The following is a 24,562-nucleotide window of genomic DNA, read 5'->3' as shown; positions in this document are numbered from 1 at the left end:
TTCATCAGTGTTCTATCTTCCTAGGATCATCCTTTAAAAATTAGTATAATGCTTAGGATATTCCCAGAAACAGAGAGGGAGGTAATATATTGTTGTATTTCCTATACAATTTTTTAAAGGTATATGCAGATACGATGTCTACATTATTCAGTTTATCTGCACCATTAAATAGATTTTATCTCAATAATGGAGATAATGAACAAATACAGTTAATAATAGCATGTTTTTACTTAAGAATTTTTTGGAATTTTTACCACGTTTAATTTTTTTCTGAAATTTTCCTTTATGCTGTGCTTTTACTTCATGCAAGCATAAAAGTGCTGAGTACTTTGTATTACACTTCTAAACCAAAACATCTGACTTTTGGATTGTTGCTGGAGAACCAGAGGAGCCCACAAACACCACACTTGTGTGATGAGCTTTAAAAGAACAAGATTTCTCTCTGGAGTGTTGCAGAATTTCTTTTATGATGGCCAACAGATATTTAAAGTTTTGGTCCTGAATCTCTATCCTGCACTGCATACTTATTACTTGATCTAGGATTTCCTTGAGCTAGGAATATTGAAGTTTTAATCCAGCATCCCCCTACTTGTCTGGGGAGTTACTTATCCTTTTTATGTGTGGAAGAGTTTATAATATCTGTCTTTAACAGTAGGTCTAGTTCAACATTAAATGGTGCAGAAATTAAAAAAAGACAGAGGCATTATGTAAAAACTAGTAGGAGTCTTTTAGTAAAAGTAGCTCTTTTTGGTAAAGGAATACATAGCAAGGAACTTTAGAGATACTGGTTAGCCAGGGCATTTCCATGGCTAGAATAATCACAGGTTTTTAAGAATATGCGTTCACATAGGCAGCTGTGTGATGAAGAGATGCTACAATGTGCATTTTTACAAATGAGTTTTGGGAAGGGTAAGCTGTGAGAGTGCTCTTCTGCGAGCACTTAGATGCATACTCACCTTCAGTTTGTGTGGGCATCAGCACGTGGGATGCAGACTGCAGCAGCCTATGTGCTCTTCTTGATCTAGGAGGGAGGTTGTGTAAGCTGATATGACCACTGAAGTGCTTCCTAGGAAGGCTTCAGCAATACGAGCATGTGGAACTGCATCTTGGAAACTAACCATGCCTTGGCTACTCCTATTTTCGGGCAGCTCATATACAGAAGAGGCAGAAGCTGGGTTGTTGAGTTAGGACAGAATAGGAACACAGGTAAATCAGCAAATAGAACCCAACTTCTGGGTTTGAATGTTAATTAGTATAACAACTACCATTCCTGTTCTTCTAGAACCGTATTTATGATTTAAGTCTTCAGTTTTGTTGTTGTTTGTTTTGTTTTGGTTTTTTTTTATATATACAGTAAAACAACAGGAGGCTGATACAAAATCTTAAAAATGTTTTCTGGGAATATTTTAGGAAACTGATAGATACAAAGAACTGGCAATGCATTCAAGAAAGTTGAGTGTTGGTCACAATCCTGCAGCGACTCCATGTCAACACATAACCTGCATTCATACATAATGTTCATGCACAGCTCCTCCCCCACATGTCTACATTTGTGTCTATCTATTTTTAATGCATAGTTTTGAATTTCTACCAGAAAATTTCACAAGAGAGTGCAGAACAACCTGTCAGAAACAACTACTTATTGAAGGATTCTGTGTAACTAATGCCATTCTGTACTTATTTACTGCATTAAACAGAAATCCTTGTAGGTAAATAGTCTTGCAATCCGTATAATTAACAAAAATGTAAACAGTGTGTTGGGTTCCTTTTTTTGTCAGAGTACCAAATATTTGAATTTACTAAAAAAAACCAACAGGGTTTCCTTATTAGCCTAGCACCGTGACAATTACACTGTGCTTTTTAACTGTTTGAACTGACTTTTCTTTGTGTCGTTCCCATTCCTCATCATCTTTGTCCAGATCAAAAGTTTCTGGATAAATGGGCAGCTTGTCTTTTGGGCACTCCTCGTAATAACTCCGAACATATTTTCCAACAGACCATCCTTTGTATTCCTCAGGCATTTTGCATTCTAGGCCATTGTAGTGGACGTTGTAGTGATGCTTCAACCAGTAGAAAAGATAGTGAATGTTGTAATCACATCTCCAAGGATTCTCTCTCAGCCACAGAACTTTCAGAAAGTAAAGATCTTCCAGTACTCCATATTCAAAATTCTGCAAGCTGTTGTTAGATAGATCCAGCTCTTCTAAGTTACTGAGCCCTGAGAAAGCAGCTTGTCAAAAGATAGATATTTATTTGTAACTTGTAAAGATGAATTAGAGAAGATATGCTTATTTGCAACAAGAAATAACTTTTTCATAACTTTGTTTGTTTTTACTAAGGGCTACAAAAAGACTTTTCAAACACAGATCTTTATTAAATGGTTTGTACCCTGAGCATTGACAGATATTATCCTGAAAATTAGAGTGGTTGTATTGCTGATAAAGTCATAAAATGCTTATGAAAATGCATGAGTGTAATATAGTGCCAAAGAAGATGAATGAATATTTGATTTACTCATAGAATTCTTGTGTTCTTTCCACGACAAAGAGTTCTGAGTCATATTTCAGAGAGCACTTCATACTTTTTGCAAGTTTTTTCTCATGATAGAAGACTTAATTTAAATAAGCATGTTGCTAAACCTCAGAAATACCCTTCTACTGATATTACCAGTTTCTCCTATTTAATCTCTAAAATACTACTAGAGAAGGCTCTACTGCTTCATTATTTCTATCTCTCCTTGTGTCTGCTCTCATAATGAAAAATCAAATACACATATACAATAAGCAAACTGCTAAGCAAGGTCACTTGAGGTCTAATAATACATAACTTAAGAGCAACTATGGGTAGCATTTTTTGATCAAAAAGAGTTTTAATTCTTTTGGTCTATTACTTCATATCCATTATTATTTAAAAGCAGCATTCATTGTATTACAGATTTTTTTTTAATTGGAAATCATAATTAAGGATATTCAACTATTTGGCACTTTGGTAAACGGTTAACCTTCAGAATTCTATTTTTGCATTGGCTTGCTTAGTGTTAAAGAGCTGCTGAAATCAGTCACTCTTCATTGACTTGATGATTTATATATCCTTTGTGATGATCTATACAACCTTTGTGAATTGAATGCTACATAAGGTTAAATTTGCACCAACTCCTAAATTTTTAGGTCCTTTTTTCTTGCACATTTTTGTATGACAGAGACTTTACCAAAGTTTACAGTTTATGAAACACAAATAACTGTAAAATGAATATTTAAAATTATTCTTACCAGGATCAATGTACGATATTCCATTACTGTTTAGGTTTAATATCTTCAGTTCACTGACGTCTTCAAACTCTTTGGGTCGTAGCTGTCTAATTTTGTTGTTGGACAAATCAAGTTTAATTATATCTGGAGGTATGTTACCTGGAACTTTCTTTAAATCTTAAAAATGGAAAAGAGAGAATTTGTATCATTTTTAGGCTATTCTTATTGCTTAGGTTTCACACTTGCACACAGCTTTGTTGGTCTCACGTTATTTCTTTCCCTTTCTTTTCCCCCATTACTTCTATCAATATTTTTTCAGCATCTGACTTTGGCTGCCTTTTTCTTTTCCATCTTTACATTTCATATGAAAGTTGCATTCTTCACTAGTGTTTATAGCAAAGCCTCATTTGGTGTTTTTTATTTTTATTTTGATAGTTACCATATTATTCATTTGTGTAGGAATGGGGTAGGTAGTAAAGACACTAATGAAAGGTGTGTGTGAAACTTGTAAATAGAGAAAACAATATGCCGAGTAAATAAATGTTCATTGCTATGGGAACATATTCCATAATCAAATTACAATGTGGTCTATTACATCTTTTGTTTTGTGTTGCCAAGAGGTAAAATTTCATTAGCAATAAAGTGGTAGTAATCCTAGTATTTAGTAATAGGTGTAGTTATAATTGTACTTCTATAATTATAGTTGCTTATTATTTATAAAAATACATATGTTTTGTTACAATACTTATAATTATTTGCCCAGGTGACATTTCTAAGTATTCTGTCTACTTCTCTACCCTACTTGTATCACTGGCATTTCCGGAGTAGACAAGCATGTCTCAGTCATTATTTTTAAAAGTTCCTTTTAAAAGAGTTACAGGAAGAGCAGCTCCTAGGTTGGTAGTAAGGGCATGTCCTTGAGAAGTGCCAGGTGTGGTCTGAATCTTCCCCAGATAAAGTTATTAACCTTATCTCCAGGCTTTCTGTCTACTAAATGTAGTGTTCTAATCCTGGGCTGTTATAACAAAATGAGTGGTAGTACCCCTTCTTTAACTGTCTTTAAATAAAAGTATAATCCCCGAATCTGTGCTGAAATGGTGTCAGTACACTTCAGAATTTTGAAGACGTCTCAAGCATCAGCATTCTTGAGACTAAAGCAACACATCAGAGACTTCCTGCATTATATTTGAATTTCAGTAGAGCTTTGGTATGATAATACCTGTATTATAAATATGTAAATATTATAAATGCTCCTGCCTGCTCTGGTTGGAATGTTTCCTGCTTGTGCAGATGTCAAAGTTTAGGGTCTAATTATTGCCAAATGAATGAAAATAATGCTTGAATTTATAGACATTAACATACTTTTCATGTCTGTGCTTTAGAATGCGGATTTTTTCAGCTGTTTTTGTGAGTCCAGATAATTTTGCAGAAAAGCAAACAACTTTTTTTTATTTTTCTTTTTTTTATAACAGTCAAGGACACAGGATGTTTTTGTTCTGAAGCGCTGTCAGTCCTGGTGTATCACTGATCTGATGAGATACGAATAAGAAGTTCTTCAAAAAGGAGGAAATATATGTATTTATATATTTATTTTTAAGAAATATTTACATTTTTGACATGTCTATTGCATGAGCTTTCTGGCATTAACTAAAAGCTCATGACCTGAGGAACAAAGTGCAGGCCTTATAATTTCTCTACAGAAATTCATAGTAATGCTATTCTGCTTGTCTCTCTGTCCCCTCAATTGTAAAGAAATAATGCATTTCAGCTTTTGGGGGCATCTTCTGATTTGACAGGTGATAAACTCTCCTCCTACTCTGAAATCTTGTTCATATGGATTTAGAAGAAATTTTATTTTTTGCCAGGAATTTGAGTCCATCATACTCTTCTTTCTGATGAAAATTCCAGTGAAATTGTGCATCTGCTGCACAGTAATCATACGCAGGGACAGATAAGTATGATGCTTTCATCAAAGATTACCATATGTTCAGAAATCCCAAATTTTCATAAGATTTGTGCATCCAGCTGTCAAGCATATGCACCGTAGATCTGGTACTTCCTAAATGAGACTTACTCAGGGTGTGCATGCTAGACATTCAGGAAGTCCAGGAGTGATAGAGCTAGCTCTTGACCTGAAGGAAGGAGTCCTGTACCCTTATACACCAGGACTGTAGTACACTCCTGTGGGTGTTGATTTAACTTTATTTCTTCACCAGTAATTTATTTTTCATATTCTGTGAAGCTGCCATGAAGAGCAGACATGATTGAAGGTCACTATGGAATTAGGGAAAAAAACGTAACATTTTTCTTGCCCAGAATTTTTGAGTACATTAAGGTATTCAGCTCATCTCTTCTATACCACTGAATGGGAAGAGATAGAAAGTCAGTATTATATCAGTATTTATATTATAATAAATGTATATGTATGTATGTATATGTATGTATGTACATGTATAATATATGTATAATATATGTATATAGTGATGAATATACATAATAATATATACCTCTTTTTGTTCAGCTTTTGTTCAACACTGTTTTCTAGAAACTTGAAGTAATTGATGATGTAATTAAGATCATGTGAAGGATAGTTAAGATCATAATTTGTGTCTAATAACTAAGCTCTTATTCACAAGAGGAAAGATAAGGGAATATCAAGAAATTAATAAGTGTTAGCCAATAAAAACATAAATAATTAATAAAAAGACATAGTAAGAGAGGAATTTAGCAGTGAGAAGAAGGTAAAACCATCAATATTTTTTATAGCATATGTAACAGACGAACCATGTCATCAAATGCTGAAATTATTAGTTCTTTATATTTAGGTAGCATCTCCAACATTGAAGTTCAAGAGTAAGAACTCACTAAGAGTTATATAAGTCTTTGTTAAATAAATAGAAGTTTAGCAAACACATTGCAAGATACAAGTAGACAAAACTGCAGTGATCTAATTTTGCAGGATATACTTTGCAAAAGTTGGGAAAATAGTTCTCCCAATTTGGGCTACCTCAGGTAATGCTTTTTAGTTCAGATTTTATAATGCTAACGGACAACTCTCTTCAGAATTGTTTTGTACTGTATTTTGTTTCTTTGTGGTATAAAATATAAGAAATATAAAGCGTGAATAAATGTGCATTTTCATTTTGACACATGCCACAGCTGGTTTACCCTTAGGGCTTAACTATGGCTTTTAGGAGACGCATTTGGGAATGGAATGGATCCAAGAGACTGAAAAATATTTCTTAAAGACACTTCAGCTTTGAAGTTGGGTTTCAAACCCAAAGTTTGTTGGGTACTGAGAGGAAGAACACAGAGGAGATATTTCTTTATGAAGAAAAGTATACAATTTCTTCCTTCAGAAGAAGAAATCATGCAAATACACGTGAGGCTGCAGTGACCCTTCTTTGCGTTTAGGTTCCTATGGGGATTGTTAGCACAGCTGGCTGGTCCAATCCTGTTTCACAGTTAACTTTTGTGAAATCTTTGTGTTTATACACTGGAAAAAGAAAAAAGAATGCTCCATGCTTATTTTTATCAGTGCAGTGATTTTTGCACAGCTGCAATATGACTGATTAGTATGCTTACCATTGTAGTATCAGACAGTTGAGGTGCTGATGGTTCAGTAATTTAAGCATAGACTTAATTTTAACTACTGTTGATTTTCATTGGATGTGTTATACTAGTGAACTAAAGAATGTTTGTGAGAAAAATATTTATGGTAAACAGACAAAAAAGTATTAGTTAAAGTAAGTCAAGAAAGAACTGGTGCCATATGGATTTGTCATAAATAATATGTGCAGCAGTAAGAGGGCAAGATTATGAAAATAATTCATTCAGTTAGAAGAATAGATACAAACCTTTTCTCTTGCAGTTCAGGGTTGGTACAGGAAACACATACATGTGGCACAAAGAAGAATCAAATTCTGGTTTGGTAGCTTCAGGCTTCTGTTTTATGTTTCGGGGATCTTGCCTGTCCTCTTCACTACATAGCTGGTCAGCTTTTATCTGTTTTAGCTTCTGATTTTTCAGTTCTATTGGGTATGCACACTTGGCATAGTTTCCCAAATTTCTGTTTGTTGGAACCTGTAGCATTGTAACAAGAGTTTCTAGTTCACAATTGCAATGCCAGGGATTATCATAAAGACGAAGGTAGTTTAGACTGGGAGTATAAATAAAAATCTCCTCAGATAAACTCTTAATTTGGTTATGCTGGAGTAGGAGTGTGGTAAGTTTATTCAAACCAAAGAAAGCCTGGCTCTCAATTTTTGATATGTCATTCTGCTGTAAATCCAGACTTTTCAATACTTTATATTTAGAAAACATATTATTCTTCAATTTACGAATCCTGTTTCTTGCTAGCAGCATGTGCTTCAAATCCTCGGGCCAATCGGGTGCCACAAAAACCAATTTTCTTTCCTGACAATCTAGATATTTCTCATGAAGGTAAACATATATATCACATGGTTGGGCTTGGGCGTTGCGCTTAACGGTGCTAGACGCTCTTCTTAAGATGTTTTCCTTTTCATTTTTTCTCAGGTTCCTATTCCTTGTCTTCCTAAAGTCAGATGCTTTACAAAGAAGAAGTAGTATTATAATAGTAACGACTTGCATCCTGACATTCAGCTTGCCCACTTATTTTTTTGTGACAACTGGGAGAGAAGAAATTTTTGGTTGTCTTAATCAGTGTCGTCCAGATCTGAATAGGCACAGCTGGGGTATGTGGTATCCCTGTGGTTGAAGAAAAATAAAGTATTAGAACAGATGAAATAAGCTTTTTCATGGAGGCTTGTGCATAGTGTGCAGCTTTCAGTAAAGTACTCAGTCATTATACTACTTAAAACTTCAGTTACTTTGATAAAGTTGTGTCCTTTTTCATTGCTCTTACTGTCTGTGACCTACTGTCATTTATTTTGCTGATGCATGGAAAATTAGGCAGACTACTTGATAATTGATTTTTGTCACAAGTTTCTCAAGTGTTTAAGAAACACTATCGGACAGAATGTTCTTTGTATTTAAATTCATCTTGGTAGATAAGCTTGAAAAAGGACTTGAGGCTGGTATTTTCCAGCTTTTTGGATACTGACCTACTGGATGTTCCAGTAGGAAAAACATCCAGTAGGATGTAGAAATTGACCTGCATCCAGTGTTTCTATCTCACAATATGAAGTGCATTTGTTTTCTGGTTGACTCCCATTTTATCCCAGCCAGCTCTGGTACAACCAAGTGTCTCTCATAGCCCATGTCAGGTAGACAAAGTTGCATAGACTGTTCTGTGAAGGACCCAAATGTAGTAGTTTTCAAAAGCATATGAGGTTATTGCGTCATCTGAGGGTAGGCAGGATGCAAAGGAACCTGAGGAACCTTATCTGCATGCTGCTCCATAGTATCCCAACCAGCTCTGATACTATCAGGTGTCACTTATGGCCCATGTCAGGTAGTTAAAGTTGCATAGACTGTAGTTTAGAGGGGTATACTCTAGACCGTGGGACCTGTGTCAATATCAACTTTGAAAACCCCTTAATTGGATTCTCTGTTTTTAATGCTATACTTGCCAGTTCTCTATTGGCATTCAGATTCTGTTAATTTGTAGTGTGCATTACTGTCAACACATTAACTCTTTAACTCCCAGTGCACTACATGATATGATGTGGAATACCAATAGCCAAAGATCATAAAACCAAGACATTTACACTGATGACTTTATCCCTCACATGAAAAATGAGATTTTTTTCAGACTACTTTTCAGAAGTTATATACTAGTCAGTCTAAGTAGTGCGTTTTAGTAACATCAGTCATAACTGGGATCCTCTGTGTTATTTTAAACTTCTCAGCATTTTTCAATATTCAACATTCATATCCATGAGCGCTTGGAATTAGAAAAAGATAAGAACTTGATGAGGAAAGATAATAAATAATTATGAAATATTCTTTCTTATTCCTTTCCATCTCCTGAATCTGAATTGGCATTTGTTACCAGTATTATTCTGCCATCCAATTAAATTTTGCTCAGCTGTAATATCAAAACAAGCAACTCTTTTCAGTAGCATTTACAAGTTCACGTGTAAAATACGTCTCCTTTAGTCTTAGGCCAAGAACCATGTAAGAGGTATGTCATTTCTGTGGCTTAGCAGGCTTAATGATATTTGAACTGCTTAGACTCTTTTGAGTTGTGCAATCCCTGTCAGGGATCTTGAGGGATCAAGGTCCTACTCTTGTAGGACAGACCTCTGGTTGGTCTAATGCTTGACTGCAATTGAAAACTTGTATTTGCTTACCATGTGAAAGTGTTTTTTAAAAATAATTTTTATGTACTTCTTTTACCTCTATAAACATTTCATACTGCATTTTCCATGTTAGGTATGTGTATCAGGCCTACTTTTTATTTTCATTTTAGTTTAGTCAGATTGGTTATTATTAAAGATTGGATTAAGGTAAAAATCATTATTACATAATTACCTTTGAGGATAGACTTAAAATTTGGCAAAGAGAGTGGTTGAAAGAATGTGTAAGGGCTGCTTCTAGTGTCAAACATCCACATTTCATTATATAGTTAAAATTGCAAAGATCTCTGCAAAGTAGTTGTTATAAACAAGAAATTAAATGGACACAGAAGACAATGTCTCAACTAAATTCTCCTAAATTCCATAGCTGCAGAATATAAGGAGAGCAGTTTGTATATTAAGTCTAGTTACTGTTCCTCTACTTGTTCAAGGAAAAAATAGTTCATTTATATAATCAAATATTGGTATCACCATGTAACAGTGGGATGGAACAGACACATTTAGAAAACTTTATTCCATCATTTCCTAACACTAAATTTCTTAACTAAAGAGCTTTCTTATCTTTTGGTAATGTAAGACAAAAAGCAACTTGATTCCTAAGCCAGATATTGATGAAGTGTTAAGAAGACATTTTTCCTCTGGACAACTTCAGCTTTGTATACTATTTTTTTTGTTTGTTTGTGTGTGCTTTCTTCTCAGTAATCTGATATTGCAATAGTTTTAAGTAGGATATTAGCCTAGATGGACTGAATCTGTAATAGAAATTCTTAAGTTTCTATGGCACTCAGAGAATTCAAACTTTTAACATTCAAAATGACTTTGTTTTTTTTAGGTGAATGTAGGAACTTACAAGATTTAAATCTCTCTGAATGTCAGGGGTTGAATGTAAGTAACACAGACTTTATCCACATACCTATTACAGATGAACCTGGCAAATCAACCATCCACTGTATTTTTTTCAAATGAATTAAAAAATAAGAAACTTTTCAACAAGAATCAAAATTTCACAATAACTATTTTAGGACTATGCTTTTCAGGATTATCCAATTATCCAGAGGCTAAAACTTATACTATATTAAATTAACCTTGTGAATAAATATGTTCTTGTCATGTTCAGAATGCTCATTTGGTATGGTCTTAAAATTTCTGATTGTATGCAGAATTCACATAACATAGACCTCAACCATCTCCTAGATATGATTAATTTCAGCATGTCTCTGCAAAGAGCAGAAAAAAATTGCAACTCTTCATTAAAATTTCTGTCATCTTTTTAACAGGTATTAAATGTACCTGCTTATCTGTATTACTTCAGATGTGTAGTTTGTCATAGAATTTGGACTACTTGTTCTAAAATGTTAGAATTTTAATTATGCCTAATAGGGCAGTGGCTTCTTACCAACTATTACATAGTAAATTTTGAAAGAAAAAAGAAAAAAAGGAAGAAATCAACAGTAATGACATAACCACAGTAAACTTCCTAATATTGTATTTTGGGAAACTCAGAGGACTGGTAAAATTGGTGAACTGTTAATATTTGGAAGTAGAAGATACTTAACAATATTTGCAAGGAGGAAGACATATTGACCCTTGAGGGATGTCAGTTGCCACAAGACACTAGTGGTACTTAGCAATACTGGTGACAGTGCTTTGGCCTAGCAGTCCAGGCAAATTTTCAGTCACTTTGAAATCCACTTATCCAGCCTATATTTTTCCTTTTGACTATGAAAGATACTGTGTTGAAGGCCTTGTAGTAGTCAAGATACACAAACTACTGTTCTCCTCTTATCCAAAGAGTTTGTTATTTCACCATAGAAAGTTATTACATCAGTGAGGAATGATTTGTACTCAGTAAATTCTTGCTGGCTGTTCCCTGTCACCTGTTTATCTTTCATTTGCTTGGTCACGGCTTCAAGGAGGATCTGCTAAATAAACTTCTTAGGGACTTTGGTGAGGCTGAAAGACTCTTGTTTCCTGGATCCTTCTTCCCATTTCTGAAGGTGAATGTGACATTTCCTTCCTTCCAGTCATTTGAAATCTCCTGTTATCCAGACCTTCGAAAAATGAGGGAGGACTCAGTGACAGTGAATATGCAAATCTGATATGCTTCAGCAGATGTGTTAAAAGTCCCATGTGCTTAATTCAACTAGGTAGTGTTAAACATTTGCTTGAACTGCAATGTTAAATTCATCTTCATGTGAATTAAAGTAGTATCATATGTTTCTTAGTATTCTGCTTAGAGATTGAAGAAAATGACTTTCATTTGTAATAATAAATATGATGATTTAAAAATTCTTGTTGAGGTGGGGTTTTGTTTTTGCTATTATATAAGGGCTCTTCTGAAAGTAATGCCTCCTACTTTATTATGTTGGCACGTGACATCAGAGGCAGATGTTGATAGTATGACAAGAGAGGCTGAAAAATATCCAGTTATGTTTTATTGCCATTCTACTCCTGATAGCAGGGGTGCAATCTGACAGAATGGCATCTGGCATGGAAATGCATAAGAAGCAAAAGCATGTCACCGAATTCCTCCATGCAGAAAGAATGGCACACACTGACATCTCTGTCAACATTTTTGAACGTTTATGGAGATCAAACATCTGTGCAGTGGGTGCAGTGAGGTGGTGGGTACTGCATTTCTGCAGTGCAATATTGGCAGTGGGTCACCTCCGCTGGTGCAGGTTTTTACAATCGCAGTGTTCATCACTGGCAAAAATGCAAAATGCTAGTGACAGTGACTGTACTGAAAAATAATTTAATAGCTTTTTGTAGGTGAGACTTTGTTCTGTCAAATAGGGTTACTGCACTCTTTGTAAGTGTTGTAGTTTCCATGGTAATAAATAGGAGGCATTACTTTCAGAGAAATCTACGTATATACAAATGTAAGATAAATTAATGCAAATATAATTTTAATGTACATTCGGATTTCTTTTATTATGCAGGATGAATCAATGAGATTCATATCTGAAGGTTGCAGATCTCTTCTCTATTTAAATTTGCCATATACAAATATTACTAATGGAACACTACAACTTTTGTCAAGGTGAAGTTAGAAATAAATGTTATAGTATGTTTGTTTTACTCATACAGTAAGCTTAGAGGCATGTATTGTAGAAATACCCTTTTAAAGAGATTTACAGATTCTGTCTGTTAGATAAAACTTACAAAATACTCAATACATTTGACTTAGGTGACAATTCTTTTTCTTTTTCACTTTTTATTATAATTTTATTATAACTAATATATTCCAGGCCACTCTATATATTTCACACATGTCTGCAGAAACTTTCAAGAGAACATGGTATTTAAAATATTCTGTGGCATGTCCAGCTACTCCTGATGATACAAGAAGTTTGCACAAAGGAATGTTTATAAAAATTCTTTTTTGTGAGAGAAGATTGTGGGTGGGTCTATTGTGTGAGCCAAATAGCTTTGTGCCAACTGCAAGAGAGTTATTCTAAGATCTAATTTGGAAGATCGGTGTATGGAAGACAAATAGTTAACATTGTTAGAGGTCTGTCGTTCCTGTTTCGATGTGTCCCTCTGTAAGACATGAAGATTTGGTGAATAAGAGGTTGGTTGCTGCATTAGAAGCTGACATAAAGGAAAAGCATGAGGGTCAAGGATGTGCCTTCACAAAGATGTATACAGATTCTGAAGATAGATGTACAATATTTCTCTTTCCCATGAATAAAATTAATGCCATCCTTTCAGCGACACCCCACAAAGTCCAAAAATCTCTTTTTCCTTTACACTGTCATCACAGTTTTTATTCTTCTCAATTTTGTGTGCTTTGGCGAAAATTTCTCTTGAGTGTCTCCAGTCTTGCCAGTCACCTTTTCATCAGTATTATTTTCATTGTAATCTGTGTTTTGTCCACAGTGGCTGATATTTTGTCTTTTTACATTTCCACATATTTTTGCTGTAGTTTGGAAAAGTTATTCTATAGGTAATCCCAGTCTATTTTATTCTAGTTATCTAAGTATCCTATTACTATCAAGAGTCAGAACCATATATTTCTTTTGATGTGTAAATCACATTTACAAAAGAAAAATGTCTCCAGAGTAGACAAAACTTTCAATGCAATAAAATGAATAAAACAAAAAGGCAACTTCAAATACTAGGATATATGCAGTTAAACTTCTACCTCATAAATAGTAAATTTTCCTTTTCACACATGAAGATTCTGGTTTGAAAGTATAAAATACCACTCTTTCTAGAGACCATTTTTGGGCAGAAAGCAAGGCTCACTGTTTCCAAGTTTACAAGGAGATAGAAAAAGATGCTGTCCTGTGAAAGATTTGCTAGAAGACACGTTTCATAAACACTTCATGTGCCATCTGAAAAGGCACAGCTCGCCACAGGTCTTGTATAATAGTGTAACTAGTACAGAGTTCTTAAAGGTGGCAGTGTTGTATTTTGTAGTACTGCACATGAGGTTTGCCATTGGATATCAAATGTCCATTACTGGAACAAGGAACTAGTGTAGGCTGAATGTGCTGAAAGCTATTTGGTGATTTTTGATTCTCTCCTACTTTTCCATGCTTTTCCTCCATATTGACACTGATTATTGGGTACATTTTCCCTCTGAAAAGTGCTTCTTTATATGACAGGCATGAATATTAGCTATTAAGAATAAGCATGAGATGGTGATTTTATCAGATTGCATTAAAGAAATGAGCCTGAGACTGTTAATACCAAATTAATTTTTAAAAAGCCAGTATGAGAGCATTTCTGCAGATTTCACACAAAACAAGCATTTGTAAGGAGTCTATTGTGCTCAAGCTTAAATTCTAAGAAAGCTGTCACTTTACAGATGGCAGAAACAGTCAACTAAAATTCCCAAATCATAAAAATGAGTCATATGACCTATGAGGAAAATCATTGTCTCTTCAAGAGTACTGGATGGTTTTGTTCACAGGTTTCAAAATCCAGTAAGAAAGGCTTCCCTGTATCTTAAGTTATGCAACCTTGTAGCACAACCTTGTTTATAGAAGTCCATTACTTTATTATCTGTTTTGTTAGATGCATTTGGAAGCATCTAATCACTTGTAGTGATTTTTGCACTAAAATGCAAAAAAAGAAATATATTCTGTCAAGAAATATATTTCTGGATTCAAGAAGAAAGAAATGTTTCTGTTTAATAAAAAACAAAAAATCAAAACGAACACATAGCCTCATATTCTCAGATCTGGCCTTGATTTACATTGCCTGTCTTCTGTAGTGTTTTCATGAAATATAATCTTACATTTATTTTTAAAAGGTTTGTTATTATCTTTTTTTTTAAGGTTAACATTATTTTCCAGCTTCCTATATTTATATGTGTATCTATCTATATATATGTACATCTATACATATATATACATAATGTATTTGCAGTTCAGTTTAAGTTACCACGTTTCCCCACTCTATGTGGAAAGCATAAAGTCAGCTCTGAAAATCAATGCCACTCCCTAGGTAGTTAACTCCTCAGTGGGTGTTCCTGTGTTTCTTCAAAATGCTAATTTTTGCTGACTTGCAGATCTGCAGCACTGTATGCCTACAACTAAATATCTACCAGAGCAGTAGGTCCTAATTCTAGCCTAATTCTAGGCTCTGATTTTCTATATACTTTCATTTGTGGTGCTTGTGGTAATAGTTATTTATTCCAGTTAGAAATTTAGTTCAATAAAATGAATGGTTTTCAGTGTGCTATAAACCAGATCCGCAGATGGAAACTTAAATTTATCCCAAGTTTAGATTCTCAGTTTTTACAGAGTGCTGCAGAAAAACATTTTCCATTTATACAGTTTACTTGCTTTTAGCTAACATTTAGTATAAAGCAATGTTTTCCAAAAGAACTGGTTAAAACTTTAGAAAGCATTGAAAGATGAAAGATGTAGGTACTTAATTCGCTTTTGTATCTCTATCAGTTTTTCAGGTTCTTTTAGTAGTATTCTTCTAAATAACTGCAGGAGCAGAGAAGTTCTTACTGTGCGTTTTTATTGCTAATGTTCTTTGATAGAGCTCTGGCTTTCATTTCCACCAGGCGCTGCTTGTAAAATCAATGGCAACGACAGTCCAGCAAACTTGCACTGAAAAGCCTATTAGTTTTCAAAGTATGCATACAAGAATCACAGTTAATTAAAAAAGGTTTTGTAGTTATTCAAAATAACTTTAAAATGATATTGTTTTCATACAGTGAAGTATGTTATATGATAATGCTACTCTCCAATAAACCGGAGTAGAAAGTGCAGTGGAAAAAAGAAGAAAATTCTATTAAATGTCTAACACAATTCCTTTACAGTAACTTTCAGAATAGTTTAGCTCTGCTATTTTGTCTTTTTCTGATTCTATAACATACTCTTGTGATAATTTTCTCTCTCCTCTATTTTATCTTGAAAAGGAGCTTTCCCAATTTGCAGTATCTCAGTTTAGCTCACTGCAGAAAATTCACAAAGGTTTACAGTACCTGGGCACTGGCACAGGATGTCACAAAGCTCATCTGCTTGGACCTTTCAGGTTGCATTCAGGTTCGTACTTCACGTCTTTCTTCCATTCTGTGAAGAAGAGAATCCTTTATATGACTGGCTGCATCCTGCATTCATGGTATACTGAAGTAGAACAAGCACTGCAGCAGTCTTCCAGGGTTTTGAATTACACGACTACAGCTGTTTAAATTTTACTGAGGCACTATAGGTTTGGATCGCTTCCAACAAACTGTCAGATCTATAAACAGCTAGTGCTTACTGCATAATGAGAACAAGGCTTGCTTTTTGTGGCTGTAAATAACTAATTCTATGTTATGATTAGTTAGGATTTTAAATCAGGAGATTTGAAAATGCAGTTTTTACTAATACGTTAAAAATAAAGCCACCGTGCATTGGAAAAATGCAAAGTTACACTTGAATTTCTGAGAAGGAAAGTGATTCAAATGTAATCTTTTGTTACTATTTTATAACGATTTGAAGTAGTGTTTATAATGATAATCTAAAAATAGTTAGTGTTTTGGATTATTTCAGTCTCCAACTAAGATTCTAAAGATGCCCAGTGTTTTAGAATCTGGTACTATTCTAGATACTTTCAAATATATTCTATATCTCAAAACATACTATAAAAGCAATATGGAATACTAAACCATAAGGCACTAAAAGCTTGCCAATGTCTTAATAAAAGCTCCCACATACATTCTTGTTTATACTGATAGGCTTCTCCAAAGTACAAAATATGTGGAAAATGTTGAAGAGTTGGAGTCTGACAAACAGAATGGTTTAGCTTCCCATTTGACAGAATCTTTCCAGAGCCAAGGATGAGGGCAGAGAGAGCAGTAGCCTTCTTCTGACTGCTTTTTGCTCTGAGGTCTCTTTCCTGCTTTTTCAGAAGTGCAATCATGAATTGTAAGGATCTGTCTCTAGGAAGCATGATCTAACAGCAGTCAGAGAAAAGTGGTCATCATTGAACTAGGAAAACCACAATCTTTCCACTTTCCAGAAGAATGAAGTGGGTTTGCTCACCAGTGTATTTGAGAGCTCTGAAAGTCATTCCACAGCTTCCTCCATTTTGGGTTTCCCTCTGATTCTGGAACAGTATTTAATGATCATGACTGAGCAATTAAGTAAACAGCTAAAACTAGAAAAAAGCATCAAATTGCATCATTGTTGCTGAAAGCCTTTCAATAGGACAGAATGGTGGGTGTTTTTTTACCTCATTGGATTAACTAAGCAAAAGGGAACTTCTGTGTGGATAACATTTCAGAATTAGAAATTAGACCAGAAAATATGTTCTGTAGAGCCTTGTTTTTTTCCTTCATTTTAACATTGCTGTTCTTTTTAAATGAGTTCTTATATTACCCTTACCGTTGTAGTGTTTAAACGTCTGTTTGGAAAACCCATCTGTAAAATAAGTGATTATGCTAACGGTCTTAGAGGTGGCAGTTCGGGGACCCGAGCATTTAAATAACTCACTAGAGCTTAATTAGGCAGAAAAAATAGATATTAAGCAAATATTTTCTAGACTATTGTAAAACATGACAGCCTTTGTTTTGACTGATTATTATTATAATTCATTGTAATAATATATGGTGAATTCTAGCTATGGTTTTTTTGCATAAAATTTCAGAAGTTAAGGTTGTGTCTTTATGACATGGATGGTAAACATTTTCATTAAAAAGTTTCATGCTTTTGTTGTGAAACAGAGATTTCCTTATGTCCTACTCAAAAGTGTCCTAACATAGCACTAATAATCTCAAAGACATACTCAGGAAACCTTATTGCTTTGTCCTGCTTCTGGAGCAGAAGGGTATAGATGGAGTATTTTCTGCTATTAGTCACAAAACTAAGAAAAAAGGTGTAAAGGAATTGTATGTCATTTACTGACATATTATACAAGTAGAAAAGTTTAGTGAGAGATATTTTCATTAACATTAGAAACGTGGAGATTTTCAAAGAAATTGACTTATTTTTGGAGCCAAGATCTTTGGCTTACTGATTTCTAGATGAACTATTCTGGCCCAAAATATTTTAGAGCAGCCTATCAATTGCTGTAATTAACAACAGCTGGCTAAGAGATTACAAGGCACTGGGGAAACATGAATTTGACCTGTTCATCTCTTGACATGCTGTAGTGTCTGTGGGGATGACAAAGAAGCAGCTAGCAAATGTAGAGGCTTCACCAGAATTCACCAAGTTCTTTCTGCTCTCGCTTCACTGAGAGAATTCTCTTTTTGGCAGCTACTATTAAATTTTGGCTACTTCAGACATATCAAGCAAGAAAACAGGCCAGTGCTTAAGAAGAAAATCTGAACTGTATTTATTAGTTATCAAAGAAGAGGACTCATTGTTTATATTCCCCAATTACAACATTGTGTAACTGAAGAATAAATTACACATGCACTATTCTTTATTATTGGAAATGTGATCGTTTGGGAGTACATTAATATAAGCTATTTTGGGTAGTGGAAAATATAAGAAAAATAACATTTTAATCAATGTAAGAAACCAAACATCTGAATGTATGTCACAGTTATTGTTCTTGATAAATTTGAAATAAAAAAAAAATGATAGCCCCTTGTGCACTGCAACAGTATTTCCTCAATGTGGAACATCGATTTTCAAGATTCCTCTTTCACGATGTGTTGACAATACTGGAGTCACAGAATAATGATTCTTTAAAGTATCTTCTGTGCTGTGGAGTGCATTTTGCCCTGCAGGGTGGATTCCATAAAAACAATCTTTTCAGAGTGAGAACATAGGAATTTTAAAGCAGTGATGGTGTGTGATAACAAATAAGCCAAAAGCCAAATAAAATTTCTGTGTCCCCATTGTTTGGAATTAAGAAAATATTTTTTAAAAGATGAAATGAAATGAATTTTGACATTCTCACAAATATTTTTGCATTTCACTACATTTATTTTCTAAATCTCTGGGGACAGTTTATTATGTCTTTATATTTAGCTGTAGTTTGCTCCATGTTGGTTTTAACGTACTGCTTTAGATAACAGTATATTAGCATACAGTTAAGGAAAAAAGCAAACCAATCATTTATTTATCAGACTGAGAACTCACAGTCAAGGAATTATGTTTTATGTAGGATGATTGTGTTGACTTCTGGTCCTATAAATGATAAATGTATATATAATATCATACCGAGTCAAGCAGCAAAATTCTGTTTTGCAGGATTTTATAACATCTTAGACTCAGAATCTTCTTTAATTTCAGAACATCACCCCTCACACAGTTCATGTGAAGAAAAAGGTTTAAGTAGGATTTTCTCATCTAAAGCAAAAAATATGGTATTAAATTCCATATATGTTCTAGTGATGATTCCATGGTCAAACTGTAGTTCTTGAGGCAATCTTCTAAACACTGAAATTCCAAGTGAGTTTAGAAAGCAGTTGTTCTACTAAAATGTCCATTAGATTTCACATTATCTCAACACCTTATTTTCAAGAGTGCCTGATGTTTCTTAGATAACCCACAGTAGCTTTAGAAAGGAAATTCGAGATTAATACTCATGATATTGCAACAGCATCTGAATATTGAGTAATGCAACTGAATCTTATCTGAATGCATGAGATCTGTGTTAAAAAGCAGTTTGAGTGAAAAAATTTGAAGCAATCAGTACAAGAGTTTTATTAGCTGCTTCGGTACAATTGTTTTTGGCTTACATGGAGGAAAACACTAAATTGCTGCTATTTGTGGTATTAAATTGCTATGTTAAGCAAGCAGTGTTTTTCCAGGCAAAGAAATAAAAAATTCTTTAGACTACAGTTGACATTTTTGGTCTTTACTGAATTTCAGAAACAGGTATGCTACCTCTGTCCCTAAACATTGTTGAGTTTGACCTGATTACCTGCTACCTATTTATCCTTTTAGAATGGGAATCCCACTTAATTTTAGGTACCATACAAAGGGAAAATGACCATTTTGTTATGCTTGTGAAGACACAAATTTCTGAGTTTTTCTTACTCAGATTTCAGTTGATGGCTTCAGAAATATTGGCAATGGCTGCAGTGGGATTCAGGATTTGCCAATCAATGAAATGCCAACTCTTACAGACAGATGTATTCAAGTAAGTAATTGAAATCTGAATTTTGGGGGAATATCTGATGTTAGACCTGGATTATCCTCTCAAGTGATTTTGAAGAAAGCATGCAGTAAAGATGAAAATTTCTTTCCTAAAGCATTTTTGAAAGCTATTGTTTAATTGCATCTTAAAATCTTACTAACTCCTGTTCCCTAACAGAAAATTTCAATTGTCTTGTCTTCTTTTGATACATAGGTATAGCTGAATTAAAATCTTCTAGTTTACATGGTTTTTCAGTGTTGCACCAAGTATAAAATATGGGAACATTCTGCTGCTAACAGCCCATCACAAAAAATTTTTCAGGCTTCTCAGAAGTGGTTGTTAACTATATCATTATCTCAGGTGTTTGCCACACTTCACATCTCCAGTTACTTCTTCGCTTTTTGTTTCCAGTGATAATAAATATATGCAAAATTTCAATTATATATTTTTAGAATTCACATGTTATAAGTTACTGTTGAAATGGGTTATAACTATTTGTTCAGAATTCTAACTACCAGTATTATATGCAGAATGTTTGCTGATCTTTTGTTACGTGACCACATAAGCATGTTAATAATTTATTTCACCTTTCACTTTAAAGGCTCTGGTTAAAAAATGTCAAATAACATCTGTAGTGTTTCTTGTCTCTCCACATCTTTCTAATACAACTTTTAAAGCCCTTACTGAATGTAAACTTGTTAAAGTCAGGATTGAAGGTTAGTACAATATTTCACAAAATTATTTTGAATGATTTTAAAAATTAATCCACTTTAATCAATAAGAAATCAAGAAGAATCTTTCAACTGATTTTACTGAGTATTTGGATCCGGCCCTTAATGTATGCCAGATGTGTAGCTTTATCTTATGTGTTTCAACAGGAAATAACCAAATTACTGACCTGAGTTTTAAGATGACGAGTAAATGCTACCAATACATCAGGCACATTCATTTTGTGGGATGCCAGGAGATAACAAACACTGGTCTGAAGATGATTTCAAAACTGAAATATATTCTTGTCTTAAATGTGGCAGACTGCTTAAGGTACTATCTCACATCCAGTTTCCTATAAACCATTCTAAAAAAAATTTAATAACTTTAACTGTACTCATAATAAGTCCTGTTAACATTTCTTTCAGTTTTAAAAATATATACATTCTTAAACTATTAATACATATTAATACATATATATTAGCATTTAAATATATTTACATATAAATAGTTTTTTTTTGTTTCTGTATCATGTTTTCAAAAGTCCAATCACTATTACTCCAGTTCAAGCAAAGTAATCAACTGTAGAAGTAACATGACTTAAAAATTAAGGCCTATTTTAATGGAGCATGGCAAGTATCACAGCTCTATTAATATTTGAATATTGTTTATTTTTGTGAATATTAAAATAGTACATTCTATCTATCTATTACTAATATACAAGCAAGACTGCCTGTTTTTGACAACTACCAGGACAATATACTGTGTTATCTTGTAGAGGAACAATATAGTTGATGTGGAGACTTTTCTATATCAAGTGCATCATGTATCAGCAGAAAAAGGACCAGCGATAAACCTTCCGAAGTTGAAAACCTATTCCCACTTTATGGCATGGTGATGGAATTAAGGGTGGATGGGAAAAAGAAGGGCAACCTCCCCAACATTTCAAAATGAACAAACTTATAAAATATTATGAATAAAATAGAATCGCTACAGCTCTTAAAAATTCTATCGTCATGTTAAGTTTTAAGGATTCCGTTTTAATGCATAAAAATATGTATAGAAATCTGATAACATTGCAAGTAGATGTGCTGAGAAGGGCTGAATAAAACTGCGACATCATTTTGAAAGTTCAGTTGTGAGGATGGGATAGCTGCCTGAATATTCTAGTTTAATGTTTAGAAGGATGGATTTCTAGTGTGTTGGCTTCCTGTGCTGTGATCGTGCCCATACACTTGTTCACTGCCTCTAATGCCAAAAATTTACTGAATTATATTAACAAAATTTTAAAAACAATTATAAAGCTATTATAAAACTGTATTTTTAAAATTATATTTGCAGTTATTTGTAAAGTTTTCACCATTAGCAGAGCTATAGATTATAACAAATATAAACTTTGCAAAGTGTTTCTTAAGAAAAGAGAGACAAAACTATAAAAGGGAATTACTAGCATTTATTTTCCTCTTATTTGGATAGTATGTTGCTATAAAAATTCACTCTGAATCAGCAATATATAAGAATTCATCACAGAAATCAAAGGGAGCACCATGGTGGTGGTAGAATCTTAAGAACAGATTCTGAAATATTTTGTTTATAAGATATTAATACTCCTAATCAGTTCCCTTTTTTCGTTGTCATTTCATCTTTGTCTGTCCAACTTCTTCTAACTTAGGAGTCCATGGAATTATTATTATTATTACTATTGTTATTATTATTATTTGAGAAATGAATGGAACAGAAATAGCAAATCTGACAATTCAGAATTCTTAAAAGTGTTTGACTACATGTAAAAATGAAGAAAGAAACTTGTCATGATTATTAGAATTAAGGAATAATAGAGATGTGTGTAAAAAGCTGACTAAAAGCACAGGCAATGCGATGATTCAAACTGCTGGCATATTTTCTCCACTTACATATGTTGTCTTCTTGTATGTTAATCCAAGTAAAGCAGTGTGTGATTTGTGTTCTTACATGATTACTCAACTGACAAAAAACTTCACATGTGTTCACTGCACAGTTATTTCAGCAGTGCTGTTCTTACCCGTATGTTTCAAATACTCTGGGATTTGCTGTGATTTTTCGTGCTGCAACAAGCTGTACAAGCTAGAATATGATTCTGTCCCACATACATTTTGGATATTTTGTTTGCCTATTAGGAAACATAGAAGAAAAACTGAGAGTGAGTTGGAAAGCTAAGTGTGCAAGTAGTATTAAAAGTATCAAAGAAAGGAACAGTACTGGAGCACTTACCAAGTTGTAGTTAGCCTTCCAAGCCTCTCAAGTTGAATGACGGATTTTCTGTTTATCTAATCTTTCATAACTTCTTTGTACGCTAGGAGTTGGAGAGTTGTGTGTCTGACATGCAGTTGATTAAGTGGAAGTCTCAAAGAAATGCATATACAGAATAGCTGCTACGTGCACATACGTGTACAACCTCTGTCTTCTGCTTCTGTACTGGAAGATTATTTTTCATTTAAATTATTTCTATTATTTGAATTTTTTTAAAAAAACAAACAAACACACAACTAATACCAAATATTATATCAATAACAAATATTACTCCGAAATAAGGGTGAAAAGGGTTCTGATACCTCCTCGGTAAGTTTTCCAAGCTGTCCTTTGAGGTGCAATCATATCAGAAAGATGGAAGTAATGCAAGTTCTCATAATTTCCAGTTGACTTTATTTCAGTAACTTCTGTTTTTTAGCAGTCAAAAAAAGCAGCTGAATCAAGCCATAAATTATTCTGACTTTTTTTTAATTTAAAAGGGTATTTAAAATTATCAATATTTATTTTTCATTATCTATAATGTAGGCTACTGAATTTAAATTAAACGTTGACTTGTATAGAACAGTAAAAATACTTTCTATGCATATTGTTTTCATTTCTCGTTTAGAATCAGTGATGGAGGTGTACGACCATTTGTACGAGGTTCTTCAGGAGCTAAGCTGAGAGAGCTGAATTTGGCTAACTGTATCCATGTCACTGATGCTTCTGTCAAAGAAATAGCACAAAGGTACCATTGTCCAGTACAATATTTTTCTGATGTGATTGGACTTTCAATATGTTTTTAATTTCAAAGTTCTTAATATGCTAATAAATTGATAAAATTATACAACTGATTATATACAGAAGTTTGCACTGGTCCCTTGCTAGTTTGTGCTAGATCCTTGCACTAGCCCTTCGCTAGTCCCTTTTGTTATTGTAAGTCTCTTAAAATGATACAATGAAGAATTCATCAATATAAATATGGAAACCTGAGACATCTTAATTTTATGAAAAAAGGGCTTAAGAGATTGTTGTCAGTAATAAAACTGCATTAAATGATTAGTATATCTGTCTCATTTTTGTAAGCTCAATAAATAATCATGTCTGTACAAACAAAAATTATTCAATTGCTAAAGTTCTTCATTTCCTGGTTCTCAGAAGGAGTATTGGTATTGGCAATCAAAATATAATTTCTAAATCTCAAGAGAAGTTTGGAGTCAGTTGTTCCACTCATTACTTGATATCTCAGCAGGGCCCTTGTTTATAGTTTCATAACATTAGTTGTGAACAATTATAGCATGCTTGCTTGTAAGGGAATGCCATCTCTGTTTTTTTTATGAAGTCTTGCCCCTAAAGCTCTAAGCACAGATGCAGTAACTGTTTGAAGGGGTACACTTCTTAGACCTTTTGGTTTTGTAATGGGAACACACAACGTAGTTTTTGAGGAAGTAAAATTCTGTCTTCTGTGTGTGCAGATTTGCAGAACCTTGCAATGTCTTCATGGTTTGAAGT

General features: G+C 33.8%; 2 protein-coding genes across 3 annotated transcripts in view; one reads left to right on the top strand and one right to left on the bottom strand.

Moving 5' to 3' along the window:
- Window positions 1-24,562, top strand: part of FBXL13 (F-box and leucine rich repeat protein 13) — a gene marked incomplete at its 5' end in the record, with an annotated part of 62,340 nt that overhangs the window by 13,724 nt on the left and 24,054 nt on the right. Inside the window, 9 exon segments of the mRNA XM_019611123.2 lie at window positions 10,362-10,414; window positions 12,472-12,572; window positions 15,915-15,961; window positions 15,964-16,004; window positions 16,006-16,041; window positions 19,979-20,077; window positions 20,676-20,790; window positions 20,953-21,115; window positions 23,679-23,798. Of these exon segments, the coding sequence (XP_019466668.1) occupies window positions 10,362-10,414; window positions 12,472-12,572; window positions 15,915-15,961; window positions 15,964-16,004; window positions 16,006-16,041; window positions 19,979-20,077; window positions 20,676-20,790; window positions 20,953-21,115; window positions 23,679-23,798 (775 nt within the window).
- LRRC17 (leucine rich repeat containing 17) lies at window positions 1,378-16,174 on the bottom strand. 2 transcript variants are annotated; one of them, XM_010725494.3, is made up of 5 exons: window positions 15,981-16,174; window positions 11,407-11,580; window positions 7,106-7,976; window positions 3,270-3,425; window positions 1,378-2,230 (listed from the first exon to the last, which is right to left on the bottom strand). In XM_010725494.3, exons 3-5 carry the CDS (start codon window positions 7,857-7,859, stop codon window positions 1,827-1,829), a joined length of 1,314 nt encoding a protein of 437 aa, XP_010723796.1. In that variant the 5' UTR covers window positions 7,860-7,976; window positions 11,407-11,580; window positions 15,981-16,174; the 3' UTR covers window positions 1,378-1,826. The 2 variants fall into 2 exon arrangements, with proteins under 2 accessions (XP_010723796.1, XP_010723730.1); XM_010725428.3 differs by lacking the exon at window positions 11,407-11,580.

This window comes from Meleagris gallopavo, chromosome 1, assembly GCF_000146605.3.
Source record: "Meleagris gallopavo isolate NT-WF06-2002-E0010 breed Aviagen turkey brand Nicholas breeding stock chromosome 1, Turkey_5.1, whole genome shotgun sequence".
NCBI classification, from domain to species: Eukaryota; Metazoa; Chordata; class Aves; order Galliformes; family Phasianidae; genus Meleagris; species Meleagris gallopavo.
This window is presented reverse-complemented; position numbering and strand designations above follow the sequence as displayed.